Source organism: Scyliorhinus torazame, chromosome 7, assembly GCF_047496885.1.
Source record: "Scyliorhinus torazame isolate Kashiwa2021f chromosome 7, sScyTor2.1, whole genome shotgun sequence".
Classification (NCBI taxonomy): Eukaryota; Metazoa; Chordata; class Chondrichthyes; order Carcharhiniformes; family Scyliorhinidae; genus Scyliorhinus; species Scyliorhinus torazame.
Window position 1 is genome coordinate 238,897,273 of NC_092713.1, and position 15,138 is coordinate 238,912,410.

At 46.2% G+C, this 15,138-nt stretch overlaps 1 protein-coding gene and 1 long non-coding RNA gene across 4 annotated transcripts in view; one reads left to right on the plus strand and one right to left on the minus strand.

Moving 5' to 3' along the window:
* cdhr2 (cadherin related family member 2) overlaps positions 1–15,138 on the plus strand; it is a 349,352-nt gene that overhangs the window by 291,020 nt on the left and 43,194 nt on the right. For all 3 annotated transcript variants that reach the window (XM_072512189.1, XM_072512190.1, XM_072512191.1), the window contains 5 exons: positions 408–479; positions 1,907–1,956; positions 8,461–8,615; positions 12,024–12,126; positions 14,962–15,050. In XM_072512189.1, the coding sequence (XP_072368290.1) occupies positions 408–479; positions 1,907–1,956; positions 8,461–8,615; positions 12,024–12,126; positions 14,962–15,050 (469 nt within the window). The remainder of the gene's footprint in view (positions 1–407; positions 480–1,906; positions 1,957–8,460; positions 8,616–12,023; positions 12,127–14,961; positions 15,051–15,138) is intronic.
* The window catches only part of LOC140426915 (uncharacterized), a 79,022-nt gene that overhangs the window by 13,374 nt on the left and 50,510 nt on the right, over positions 1–15,138 (minus strand). The window lies entirely within an intron of this gene.

Genomic DNA, 15,138 nt, shown 5'->3' on the forward strand with positions numbered 1-15,138 from the left:
AATTGTTCACTCAGTCATTTGGTACAAGGAGCAAGTCCAGTTTGGAATAAGACCTTTTCTATATTAAAGACACCATGTAAATATTATTGTTGCCGTTAATGTTGCCTGAAAGCAGGCTTCTGCTAAATTAATCATCAAGTATTTATAATTTATAGTTCCTCCTTTCTGTCTCGTCATTTGCCAGCCCCTGTTGGACAAGGTGGGCAATCTCCCGGGGGTCCCTGCCACTAATACTTTTCAGCCTGGCTAAGCTTTATTGATTAGAAAATTGTGAGGTTTAACGTATATCCTATCATATATACTGTGTCTTGAAAAAAAGAGCCTTCAGTGGCTTAGTTTAATAAATGAATTAGAATTGGAGTTCCCATATGAAGCATTTTTAACCTGGCATTTTTAACCATAAACAGGCAAACTTACAATAAACATTGTGGATGTGAATGACAACGTACCTGTGTTTCTTGCCTTTGAAAGAGTATCTGGTATGTCATCTTATTTTGAAATAACATTGTATGATATTACTTAAAGCTAATTAATGTATTTGTTTAAAACCTTGTTTTGCTTTATAACAAAGATGTTGACCCATTCATTTTATTCATATTGTAATCATTTTAAGGACCTGCAATCAAAACTGGTGTTGTCAATCATAACTGGTGTTGTCAATCATTGCCCACAGCCAGAGTGGTCTGATCGTTTCACTCAAGTTCTGATTGAAACAATGAGTCCTGCGTTTTACTGGGCTTCAAATTGCTCACGCTGCTGGAAGCAGGCTGACTGATTTAAAATAATGCTAATCTCTGCAGTAATTTGCTGCATTTCCCATAACTGTACTGAATTCTACAAAAGGTGTTAATTGCAACCACATGCCGCGGGCACATGATGATGACACAAGCATAATACACAGGTTCTTCCCCTTATTCAACATCAGATAATATTAATTTGTACTATGTCTACTGTCTAATTTTTTTGACTTATAGCGGATAAAGCTTGGGAGTAATTTTCACTTGGCGAAAGATGGTGGTACCCGCGCTGCCCAACTTTCCTTTCCCCTGAAGTCAATCTAAAGGAAAATTGTGCACTATGTATAGGCAGCCAATCCGATGTACCCAGTTCGCTGTTGAGTTCCCAAGTGTAAATTATTTCCTTTCCCTTCAGTGTTGCAGGTACAGTGATTTTTAAGTATACATTGTAATATTATTAGTTGTATTTGCTACTGAAATGTGGACAATACAGATGAAAGACTGTTTATTGCCAACCTTTTGATGCCCTGAAGACATTAAAGTCAACAAACAGTTTTTAGAAAAATACAACAGCTTTTGCAGTTAACTTTCTGGTACGAGTCTAAGGTTTCACAATGTGGGGTTGATTTTCACCAGGTCTGGCTGGCATCACAAAGTGAGCAATGTCAAAATGAAGTTTGCAGCATTGCTACTCTGTTAACATACTCAACTATGTCCGACTCTGTTCTGAAAGGAGCCTATAACTGGGTGGCCAAAGTGCCTATCTGGTTCAAGTGATAGGTGTCCGAGGGGCAAGAGTAATCCTCAATGTCGCACAAATGTAATCTGCTCCTCTGCCACCTGAGGAGCCTCCCCAGCTCTGGAGTTTACCTCCCCAGTGACTGCCGCAGCCCAATTTTCAGGCCTTAATTGGTGCGTTGCATTGGGATACGCAACGTGCATGACACCCTGCAACATGCCTCCCGAATTTAACCACGGTGGCAGCCTCTATGCTGCAGGAATAAGCAGAAGGACCAGTGAACTCTGTCTGTTGGGTCACCCAAAGTAACCAAAAGTGACCTCGGTGACTGCACAATGTGATGGCCACTAAGGAAAAGGTGTTTCCTTTTTAAGATACATGAAATCTGTTTTTGAGATGCAGTCACTAATCAAACTATCTTGCATTTCAGTTATCGTGCCAGAATTAGCACCAATTTCTGCTGAAGTAGCAACAGTCAAGGTACATTAAAATTACGCTAAATGTTGTTCATCTTTTGTAACGTACTGTGAGTACTAATAAACATCATTGTTGGTGTAGAAGTGGCACTGTACTTGCAGTTGAAGCACCATTCTGAAAATGGTGCAGATTTATGACTACCCTGAGTCTTCACAGAGTGTTTACTTCCCACGTTTGTTGAAGCCTTTCTAATACCAAACTATCACGAGCACCAAACATACTCTCGTACTAACCCAGCTCAACTATGAAACCTGAACCAGAAGTGCTTAATTTGTGCCAAAATAAAGCAAAATAGCCGCACAGATTATTTCTGACATTGTCACCATTCAAATCTGAAGGAACGGTGCCCATTTTCACTGCATTAATATACTGTAGTGCAAAGCTGTTTTCTGATAGACACAGGAAACAATGCTTTATCATGAAACCTATGCTGTAAAGAGAACCCTTGGCATGTGACCTCTTTTAAAGAGAGTCTTTTTCATATTGGAGGTCGGCACAGGTTACAGTCACCAGCTACTGCTGTAGACAGTGGAAAAACCCCAAAATGTTGGAAATATTCAGCAGGTCTGGCAGCAGCTGGGGAGAAAGAAAAACAGAGTAAGTGCTTCAGGTCAAGGATCTTTCTTCAGAACAGCTTTGTTTCAGATTTCCAGAATCCATAATATTTTGCTTCTGTACAAAATTAACCACATTAAGAAATGATCATCCCATCAGCATGAATATAAAGTTGCTTTTGGAGTGTTTTCAGACTGTGGATTTGATTAGATTTTTCTGGCTTTTGTGAAACAATTATGTGGTATAACAATTCAAAATGACACTCTAGAGCCTGATAACAACTATGGTGAATGTAAATACAGTTAATTCACCAGTTATGTTCTATGTTATTAACCCTGTGGGTTTTATCTGTGGGCCATTGTATGGCTTCACCCACAGGGGGAGATGTTGGAGGATGTTGGAGCATGTATGGGCTCCGCCCATGGCTCCACCCCTTTGAAGGAGTATAAGAGTAGCTGGCCTGTGGGACTGCCCTCAGTATGTACCAATCGCAGGCAGACAAAGTTAATAGTTAATTAAAACCACTGTTTTACTCCGACACGAGTCCTTGAGTGGTCGCATCAATTTAATTAACTATCTGAACAAAACCGATTTTGGAGTCAGCCCTCAAACCTGACAGGCTGGAGCTCGATCCACAGGCCGCGGAGGCGAAGGAAATGTTTTCACATTGACTGCGGTGTTTCAAGGCCTACCTTGCCACGTCGTCGGCGCCATCCGTCACGGACGAACAAAAATTGAGTCTCCTCCACGCACGGGTGAGTCACCGCATTTCTGTGCAACTCGAAGAGGCCACCTCATATACCGCCGCTCTCGCAATCCTCGAGCGCATCTACGTACGACCTGTGAATGAGGTCTATGCGTGACAGATTCTCACTAATCGACGCCAGCGCCCCGGGGAGTCACTCGACGACTATCTGCGCGACCTCAAAGCCCTCGCGCGCAATTGCAACAATCAGGCAGTTACGGCCACTCAGCACATGGAGCTTGCCGTCCGAGAAGTCTACGTTGCGGGGGTCAGATCAAATTACGTGTGGCAGCGACTGCTCGAGAAAGGGGCCCAGGACCTGGACGAGATGGTGAAACTGGCGACTTCACTGGAGGTCGCTTTCCAGAGCCTCACTGCATTTCCGGCCGAACACTCGACCCCTTATGGGCTCCCGACCAGAGACTACCCCAGGCCTGTGCTGCGCGTCAACCCGCTCATCATGCCGCTCGACGCATACGACCTGCTCGGACAGTCACCGGGGGGCCGCCCCAGCACAGCCGACCATGCCGCCGGTTACCCTCAACTCAGCGCAGTCACCTTGGACCAGGTGCGACCCAAGCACCTCAAGAGCTCAATGCTGGCCATCCGGGTTAACGGGTACGAGACACCTTGCCTGTTTGACTCCGGGATCACCGAGAGTTTCATCCACCCGGATCTGGTAAGCCGCTGCTCGCTCCCGATATTCCCGGCGCAACAAACAATTTCCCTCGCCTCCGGGTCACACTCGGTACAAATAAGAGGGTGCACTTTGGTAACCTTAGCGGTACAGGGCGCTGAGTACACTAATTTCCAGCTGTACATGCTCCCAGACCTCTGCGCCCCCCTCCTTTAAGGGCTCGATTTTCAATGTAATCTCAAGAGCCTGACGCTTAGCTTTGGCGGACCCCTGCCCCCACTCACTGTGTGCAGCCTAGCCACTCTGAAAGTTGACCCTCCTTCCCTCTTCGCTAATCTCACCGCTGATTGCAAGCCAGTAGCCACTCGCAGCAGGCGATATAGCATGCAGGACAGAATATTTATTAGGTCTGAGGTCCTGCGTCTCTTGCGGGAAGGAATCATAGAGGCCAGCAATAGCCCCTGGAGAGTTCAGGTGGTGGTCGTCAAGACCGGGGCGAAGCTTCGGATGGTGGTTGATTACAGCCAGACCATTAACCCGTTTACGCAACTTGATGCGTACCCCCTTCCCCGGATTGCAGACATGGTCAATCAGGTCGCTCACTACCGCGTGTTCTCCACGGTGGATCTGAAGTCTGCATACCACCAGTTCCCAATCCATCCGGAGGATCGCCCCTACACGGCGTTTGAGGCAGACGGCCTTTTTCATTTCCTCCAGGTCCCTTTTAGCGTCACGAACGGGGTTTCAGTGTTCCAACAAGCAATGGACCGAATGGTGGACCAGTACGGGCCACGTTTCCGTACTTGAACAACTTCACCATCTGTGGCCATGATCAGCAGGACCACGACGCCAACCTCCACCGATTTCTCCAAACCGCCCAAAAACTTAATCTCACCTATAATAAGGAGAAATGTGTTTTCCGCACCACCAGCCTGGCCATCCTCGGCTACGTCGTGGAAAACGGAGTCCTAGGGCCCGACCCTGACTCCTCCTGACAGGGAGTTACCTGCAACTCCCTCTCCCTCACTGTCCCAAGGCCCTCAAGAGGTGCCTTGGATTTTTTTCCTACTACGCCCAGTGTGTCCCCCAGTATGTGGACAAAGCCCGCCCACTATTTAAGGCCACCCTTTTCCCTCTGGCAGCTGAGGCCCGCCAGGCCTTCAACTGCATCAAGGTGGACATCGCCAAAGCCGCGATGCACGCGGTGGACGAGTCCGTTACCTTTCAGGTGGAGAGCCATGCATCAGAGGTCGCTCTCGCTGCCACTCTCTATCAAGAAGGCAGACCGGTTGCGTTTTTTTTCACGCACCCTCACCGCCTCTGAACTGCGACACTCCTCGGTCGAAAAAGAGGCTCAAGCCATCGTGGAAGCCGTGCGGCACTGGAGGCACTACCTCGCTGGTAGGAGGTTTACCCTCATCACCGACCAACGATCGGTAGCCTTCGTGTTCGACAATATGCAGTGGGGCAAAATCAAGAACGATAAGATCTTGAGGTGGCGAATCAAACTCTCCACCTATAATTACGATATAGTATATATCTGCTTCTGCCACCCGGGGGTCACCCGGCCCGCCCATTATATCAAGGCCCGCAACCTGCCCTACTCCACCGAGGAGGTCAAAACTGTAACCAGGGACTGCCATATCTGTGCGGAGTGCAAACTGCACTTCTATCGACCAGATAAGGCCCACCTGGTGAAGGTGTCCCGGCCCTTTGAATGCCTCAGTATCGATTTCAAAATGCCCCTCCCCTCGAATAAGCGCAATACCAATTTCTCAATATTATTGATGAGTTCTTCCGTTTGCCATCCCGTGCCCCGATATGACCACCCCCACTGTTATCAAAGCCCTGCGCAGCGTCTTCACCCTGTTTCACCACAGCGACGGGCTCTTCGTTCATGAGCGACGAACTGCGTCAGTACCTGCTCAGTAAAGGCATCGCCTCGAGCAGGACTACCAGTTACAACCCCCGGGGAAACGGACAGGTGGAGAGGGAGAACGCGATGGTTTGGAAGACCGTGCAATGGACCCTACGCTCCAGGAATCTCCCGGTTTCCCACAGGCAGGAAGTTCTCCCCGATGCGCTCCATGCTATTAGGTCTCTCCTTTGCACGGCCACAAACCAGACTCCTCATGATCGCTTGTTTATTTTCCCTCAGGGGACTACCTCAGGGGCCTCGCTCCCACCCTGGCTGATGACACTGGGTCCGGTTCTCCTTCGGAAACACGTTCGGACCCATAAGACCGATCCCCTGGTAGAGAGGGTCCAGCTCCTGCACTCAAACCCGCACTACGCATATGTTGAGCACCCCGATGGTCGACAGGATACCGTCTCCCTCCGAGACCTTGCGCCTGCAGGCTCTGCCACCACTACGTCCACAGTACCCCCCGCACCGTACCCTGCTCTTTCTCCCATGCCCAGCACCCCTGCGCCCATTTGGCTCCCGCGCTCCCTTCCACCCGGCACACCAGTCCGCAGGAATGAAGCTCAGGAAGAGCCGCTCGCGGAGTCCACCCCTGGGGCTGCACCAGACCCACTTCCCCAGCCACCTGAAGCGGCTGCAACACCAGTGCTTCGGCGGTCGCATCGTACGATCCGGGCGCCGGACCGGCTGAACTTGTGACCCATCACCCCCGCCGGACTTTATTTTTTTACAGGGGGTGAATGTGGTGAATGTAAATACAGTTAATTCACCAGTTATGGTCTATATTTGTAAATACAGCTAATTCACCAGTTATGTTCTATGTTATTAACCCTGTGGGTTTTATCTGTGGGCCATTGTATGGCATCACCACAGGGGGAGATGTTGGAGCATGTACAGGCTCCGCCCATGGCTCCGCCCCTTTGAAGGAGCTTAAGAGTAGCTGGCCTGTGGGACTGTCCTCAGTATGTACCAGCCGCAGGCAGGCAAAGTTATTAGTTAATTAAAACCACTGTTTTACTCCGACACGAGTCCTTGAGTGAATTGATGCTCGCATCAACAACCACAGCTAACCGATCCAATCATGAGATAAAGGGTGTGATTTACTGGCTGGTAGATCCGAGGAGGAGCCTCTCCTGGGATCCCTGACGGTCATTGCGCCTTGCGAGATCTATCAAGATCTCATGAGACATTGCGATCTGGATAGACTTGCAAGACTTGCAGAGTTAATGAGAGTTTAGTAACACACTTAAACCTGTCAAATCCAGACCGAACCGGCTCCCAGGATCTACCACCCTCGCTGAGCAGACTCCAGTCGGGCGCTATTCAGTCCTGGTCCCCACCCCTGAAAGTATCAAATGTTTATAAAGAATGTAAATCTCAAATGTTGGCATCCTTAGTTTTAAAGGATAATAGTGTTGAACTACTCATAATCACGGAAGGCAAATAGTTACCTAAATAAAGAGGTTCAAATATCTGGGGCATTATTAGAGACAGAGAGAGAGAGAGAGAGCATTACGATTAATGAAGGGTAGAACTCGCAATTGGGAAAGTTCACACTCAGATGTTTAATGCACTTGAAATATATACTATTGTTGTACAGGCATTATGCTATTTGTTTTAAATGTTTGTTTTAAACAGGTTAATGCCTGTGTAAAGTAGCATTCACAAGAATAATGCATGTGTGCATTAGGCATATGCATCCTTCACTGACTTATTATCCTCTGACAAAACAGTAGGTTGGTGGGTTTGTATCAATGAAACAAAGATGGATTTGTTAGATTGAAGGGTATTTTTCATATTTAGAAATATGCCCCAACATACCATGTTTGCGGTACTTGTCAGTCTGACTTGTTCTCTGTAGGATCAGTGAGAACTGTCCGTTCATGAAACAGATCCGAGAATAAGGTTCCCTTATTCAGTCAGTGGTCTGCATGAAGACTGTTTTGTTCAATGATCACTGCTGCATATGCTGACAAGAAGATATCATTTTGTAAAATCATAGAACAGCCTAACACTGAAGGAGGTCATGCAACCTAAGGATGCGACTCTTTGAAGAGCACTTCAGTTAGTTTCACATCCCAAGTATTAATCAAATTCCCTTGTCAAGGTTATGATTGAATGTGTATCCAGCACTCCATCAATCAGTGTATTCCTCTTGATACAAAAAGAAATAACGCATTTTCCTCCAGTTGCCTCTGGTTCTAAGGCAATGACTTAAATCCGTGGCCTCTGGTCATTGACCCTTCAGTCTGTGAAAACAGTTTCTCTTTTTTTCCTCGCTCAAAACTCTTCATGATTTTAAACAGATCTGTCAGATCTTCTCTTAGCCTTCTCTTCTCTAAAGGGAAGAACTCCAACTTCTCCAGCCTATCCACATAACTCATTACAGCAAAGATTTTGCAAGGTCCGCTGTATTTCCTGTTGGTTTTTACTCACCTTAGCTGATGAATATTCTTTGATTGCTTGAATCCCCATCAAGTATCCTAATAGTAACTAATATAGAGATTTGAACCTGAACCCTAGCAGTTTAGCATTGAAAGGCTAGTGCCTTATTAGAGCAGCTACTGAGGAGACCATTAAAATCAATTGTAAGCCTGTAGTCGGTATCAATTAAGATGTAAACTAACACAAAGCTTTTCTTGACAGGCAAGTGACAATGATACCGGAAAGAATGCAGAAATTAATTTTGTTGTCACCAAAGTTCTCTTCATTTTTTCGGATGGGCAAGAAAACAAATTGCCAGATGTATTTGAAGCTTCAAGAGCTACCCTTGTTGGTGGTGAATACACAGCAACTATCAAGTAATGTCTCTTTCTTATTATTTCATATAATGAATGATTGCAAGACAACAATGCACATTGCAAAACTGCAGCAATGTGACTATAATAACAGGAAACTATTGGTAGCACAACTAGGCCGTTCTTATATTGTTAAAAAATCCATGCTAGATTTTCTGTACAAGGCCCTGCTGCCTTTGAACAGACATACAACATGCACTCAGGAGGAGATAATCCGACTTTCAGCTCTGATATGATTCTACAGGGTGGGTTAAGCTGTGACAGGAGTGATAAATTCAAAGAGATGGGTACTTCCTTTCTGTCTCTATTCAGGGAATGCCCATTTTTGCAGACAAATAATAAATGTAAATTCAGCATTACGAGGTGATGAGAAGAGGTCATTGCGTTTGGACTAATGTTAAGGTTATTGCCACTTAGCCATTCGTAGGGCTGAATTATGTCAGGGTGGCAGTGGTATTGATGGCAGGTTGCAGTGTTGACAGCAGCCCTGTCCTAGCCTTTTCCAGGATCCCCAAGCAGATTCCGCGGTAATCAAATAATTAACTGTCCAATGTCAGGGCTCCTGTTCTTTTAAGGGTGCTGATATTACCTTGGCGAGGGGTGGTGGGGGTTTTGTGTTTCTGTGGAAATATTCCTTGCCAATGCTAAGGACCATCTGTGGGCCACAGAGTGCCTGATCAGGAGGGAGCCCATTCCTGATCCAATTCGCCCCTGCAGGCAGGCTCTCCATGTGAAGGGAAACCCAGTGTGTTGGGGCTTTGGTGGGTCAGGGGTCGCTTTGGGGGCCTCTTGTTGCACAGAAGAGTTCCGGCGAGTGGAGCTCTTCAGTGGACAAAATGTGGCTATGTGAGGCCTCGGCCGCATGTTTCCGACTAGGCCCCTTATTTAACACGAGTGGCGTTTTATAGCCATGTGTTTCTCGGCACTGCGAGCGCTGGGAATCACATGGCTAAAAGTGTTCGCTATGGGACTTTGTTCCCTTTTAGTTGAATCGAGCCCTATGTTCTCCCGCTGAAGGTGAATTGCTACTGGTTTACGATCCCTTTGGGAGCAAGCAATTCAGTGTCCCTTGTCTTGCAAATTTATGCATGGAGTGGAATATGAGGGATTCCCAAGGGAATCGAACTGGGCTCGAATGGTTTCTACCAGTGTGGCCCTGGCGTGGCGGCCCTCATGATGGGTCAAGGGGGTAACTCCTGTGGTGGGGGGGGGGGGTACTCCCTTGGCCTACTGCGAGGCCCACCATGCTAGGGCCATGCCCGTGAGACCAAAAGTGATCGGTGCCCATGGGATTCCTGACCGCGGGACCGGAGAATCAGAGAGGGCTGGAGCATAGGGTGGCGGGCCTACTAAATGGATGCAAATGGGCCACTAAGACATTTGCATCCTTCTGCTGGCACATGGTTCTGGGCCTTGATCCCACCAGCAGCACAGGGGGGGGGGGGGGGCGATGGGGGGTGGCGGGGTGGATGTCAGAGCATCGCGTTTGGATCATTGCCCGACTTCAATCCCGATTTTGCCCCATGCCCGATTTTCCGACCCATCAGAAAACGTGATCCGGGCATCCCAGAATGGAGTTTCCAGCCCAATATGTCATTCTTTAGGTGACACTGCATGAAAGAAGGCATGCTATTGTGATTAAGGGCTAGCATAGCCTGTTTGGCTGAGTCCAAAATGCTGGCAACATTTTTGCAGCCCTTACATAGGAGTCTGTCAGTGAATTACCTTCTCAGATTCAGAGTCAACAGGAAATTAGATGAAGTTGTGCTATTTATTACAAAGGTCACATACAGCATGTGCTGGCACATGCAACAACAGTACTGTTCAGCTGTGATCTGAAGTTTGGCTTGTCCTTCTTGTAGGGGTGCTACAATGCCAACATAATGAGATAGCACTGTACAGTTGCGTAGAGGACTACCGTCCTTGTGCCAACCTCATGAAAAGACATTTCAATTTCAGCAGCCATTAAACTCTGCACTGCGCCATCACTTGCTTGAATCTTGGATTTCCTTTCTCTTAACTTTTCCCAGTTTTTTTCCCCCAGTTTTTTTTTCAGTGGGTGCACGGTCTTGTCAAAATGCTGGTAATGACTGGAGGTGCCTTTGAAACACTCCAAAGATTTGCAGAAATTTTGTCACCTTATTGTGATATTTCTCATTAATTGTTCTCATCACTTTAAAATTCACCGACACACAATTCTATGTTAAAGTCCTTCCTTTGGATTTACTACGATTGTTTCAGAAATAACAAATAAACAGGACATTAGTCGATGCAAAAAAAGCATTTGAATTTATGTACTTTCTTAGTTGCTATCCCGTCCGTCCCTGGTGTTACAACCTTGATATTTGTTACGGGCCAGGACTTAGAGAACACCAAAGTATATCATGGAATTCACCTGACCTACAACTTTTAATAGATTTTGGTTAAGGGGAGCACAAGGGCCCACTTTCCAGGTGTGATGCAACAGAGACCTTAAGTATTTTTAAAACAAAACTATGTTTATTCTATGAATCCAGTTAACATTTTATAAACACACAGTAAACAGTTGATGAACTACCAACACAAATAATCCCCACAGATACAATACTGTATCGATAACCCTTTAATAACTTTTCTAACAACATCCATAAGTCAAAGAACCTTTTAAACAAAGACAGTAGGTTTGAATTCTTTACAAAGAAAGCAGGTATCACTTTTAAATTATCAAGCGGTCTGGAGACATTCTTTAGCCTGCAGAGAGAGAAATCAAAATACACCTCCTTGCTTGAATGCAGCTCCCAACTGCAAACAAAACCAAGACACAAAGCAGCTTCCAGCTCAAAACGAAAATAAAAGCCAAAATCACATTCCGTCTCCACCCACACAATGACATCACTGCAGCTATTTGATAAACACCCATTTCTTAAAGGGACCCGCAAATGACAATATGATGCCATCAGCAAACAATGCATGGAGATCAGAGACCCGTATCTTTTTTTGATTATTGCTGTTCAGGATTCTTTCCAAAGTTACAAATCCATAATAATAATTATACGTTTTACTTTAATTGATCAATCAGTTCGCTAAATATCATTCTTGTGATGAAGGCTGGAACTCTCCAGCTGTTGTAATTCTCTTTTCCCACCGGCAACACACCCCTGTCTGCGGGTTTCCTGACGGCGTGGGGTGGCTTCAATGGGAAAGCCCAATGACAAGGGCAGGAGTATAGAATCCTGCCACCAGTGAATGGCACGCACCGCTGAGAGACACATGACTGAGGAACCAAGGAATCCAGCCCGAACTTCGAACTACTGCCACTCTCCCTAACACATGCAGTAACACACAACCTCACAGCACATTTACTCTTTAAAATATGATTTCGAACTTTCTTGCCTCATGATTTTAAAGTGGTCCATTGTTATGTTTTTACAGGATTAAATCTTCACTCGACAAAACATTAAGAGGACAATACAAAGTAACCATCGAAGCAAGAGATGGAGGCAAGCCCACTTTATCTGCAACACGTGACCTAAATGTAAGTATTATAAAGTTTATTCAATTTGCTATGATATTCATGTCACCTTTAGTGCATTGAATGGTTAAATTAGTTAATATATAGAATGTTGGTCAGTTTTGGTTCAGACAAAGAAAACAGCAAACAAATGGTTTCCCGCTCTCTAGCAACTTGAAATGTCTTTTTCATAGATAATCATAGAATCACTATAGTGCAGAAGGATGTCATTTGGCCCATCGAGTCCGCACCAACACTCTGAAAGAACACTCTCCCTAGGGCCAGACCCCCACCCTATCCTCGTAACCCAGTAACTCCACCTAACCTTTTGGACACTAGGTGGCAATCCATATAACCTGCACATCTTTGGATTGTGGGAGGAAACCTGAGCACCCGGAGGAAACCCACGCAGACACGGAGTGAAAGTGCAATCTCCACACAGTCACCCAGGGCTGGAATTGAACCTGGGTCCCTGGCGCTGTGAGGCAGCAGTGCTAACCACTGTGCCGCTTTTTATCTTGCTGGTACTTTTTGCAAAGAAAGCAGGCTTGGCTTGGTTCCCAAATCGTACTGACACTTCAGCTGAGTGAGATTCTCCTCCTGTTTTCCTTCTGGTTTGCAGTGGAGTTGGGTCAGGTAGTGAAGGGAGATGAAGTCGGAAGCTGCTTGCATCCATTTCTTGCCTGTTCTAAACACCATCAGAATTTCCCTCTCTCTTACTAATTTGAGTGACCTGCAGTTTCTGTTCGGGAGACTAAGTTCTCCTGCCAGAGTAGAATCGCTCCTGTTCTTTTCTGACACTAGGAGTGACGCCCAGAAGTGATTCACTCTCCCTTGCAATGCAAATGTATGCATGGGGGAGCTGGAATCTTGCTATTTGTTCACCATTTTGAGCAAGCGGCCTGATACTGAGGTTTGGCGGCTGGCCCCCTTCCTCCCCACAATGCAATTCCTGCCCATCACCCCCCACTGACAAGTAGGGGCATCCTCCGTCCCCCCCCATCCCCACCCCCCATCCCCCTAGCCACCACAGGAATTACGGTCACCTCTCCGACAACACGTACGCATGAGGGCGCCTACGTTACATACTCACCACTTGACCCACTGAGGGATCGTCCATGACAGAGTCAAGATTGAAAATACTTCACAGTGAGAACCTTGGCCGGGAGGGTGAGAGCATCACGGGGCAGTGGAGAATCAAGCTTGCAACCTGTTAACCGGATGAAAATGTGTCCAAATGACCCATTTGCATCTTCCCTCCAGTGCGAAGCATGTAACTCGCTGCAGCCACAGGCGGAGGCTGGTGCATTCGTGGGCGCCAATCCCATTTTTAGCGTGACGCTCAATTTGCTGCCGAATCGGGAGTATCCCTACCGGTGGTGGGCTGGGGAGAATCCACCCCATTGGCTCCCAATGGCAAATTCCATTTAAATGACTAACTGACATACATTACTCCATTTATCTTCCTGACCTCCTTTGTTGCATTTCAAAAAGTGCACCAGTCTAAAAATAGCACTTTGGGTTGCTCGGAAGTAAGAGGCCATTTTGATTATTGTGCCTTGTTTGTTTGGGCCAAACTTTGAAAGTAAAACCTCTTATGCCAGCATTTTGGACCTTTAATCAGTTAAGTGAAAGGCACTAATTCTGGGACTGTATCCCTAATATTTGGTCCTGGCAGCCATTAAAAAATAGCCCTTTTCAAAATCAGCCGGTTAATTCTTCAATGCTCCATGTGAAGCTTTGTTATGTGAGCTGCCCAGTTCCTATCATTCTATCTAGTCCTTATGTCAACCTGAAAGGGCTTTCGGGGAGAAATTCAGCATTAGTACAAATGTTTTATGGATATGGAACAAAGGCAATGATGAGAAATTTAGAAAGGCAATGAATGGCTGGCACTAATCCATGCATGAATTTGAACTGCTGCTAAATTGTTTTTTTTAGGCACCCCTGGTAAGTCATTTGAAATTAGCCTTTGAAATGAATACCCTGCTGTAATGACTTAGACCAGGCCTTTGAGATTGGCCAATTGGAATACGGTTCCCTGATTAGTGGGCCAATCACGGAACCTCTTCTTTGTATATAACAGGGAGTGTCAGCTCCTCTGCACGCCCGTGAAGACAGCAAGCTGAATCCACATGGTCGTACTGTTGTTGGTTTTGTTAATAAAAGGAATTCTGTTGAAGGCACTTCTGCCTCCGTGGACTTATTACACCTGCATTTGTTGTCGGCCTTGTTTTCTATACTTGTAAGTTCTAGACAGAGCATGGATTGCACATGTTTTGACGAGATTTCCCGGATCTACAATGGCCTAACCAGCAGTCCTTGAGGCTGCAGATCAAGCCTGACGCCACATTAATACAGTGAACTGTTGCTGCTGACCCAGGGTAGCCCCCTCTTCTTGTCTCTTCCTTCCCTCTTTGTCTTACCTAAATGTTATGGCCATCTTAAAGCTGGCGGGAATTTGTCAGGTCCTCATCAGTGAACTCCACAGAGTTGCACAATTGGCCCGCACAGCTCGCTGACCTTAAGATATTGTGGCACCAGGACATATGTCTTTTGTTGGTGAACATGGAACTGTAATACTAAGATTGTGCTTGTTGGGCAGCACGGTGGTGCAGTGGTTAGCACTGCTGTCTCACGGCGCCGAGGTCCCAGGTTCGATCCCGCCTCTGGATCAATGTCCGTGTGGAGTTTGCACATTTTCCCCGTGTTTGCGTGGGTTTCACCCCCACAACCCAAAGATGTGCAGGCTAGGTGGATTGGCGACAGTAAATTGCCCCTTAGTTTGAAAAAATGAATTGGGTACTCTAAATTTAAAAAAAAATGATTGTTCTTGTTGTAACACTTTCGTCTTTACAGTTAATTACAGTGGATGAGAGTTACAAGACCCGATTAGAGTTTGGTGTAACACCCGATGAAGTTCAGCGAAACATGAATGAAATAATTGCGTAAGTTATCAAGCCTCTTCTCAAAATAGACGCTGGTTGCACTAAAGTGTAACTAAACATTGCGGCCGCGATTCAGCAGATGAAAGTT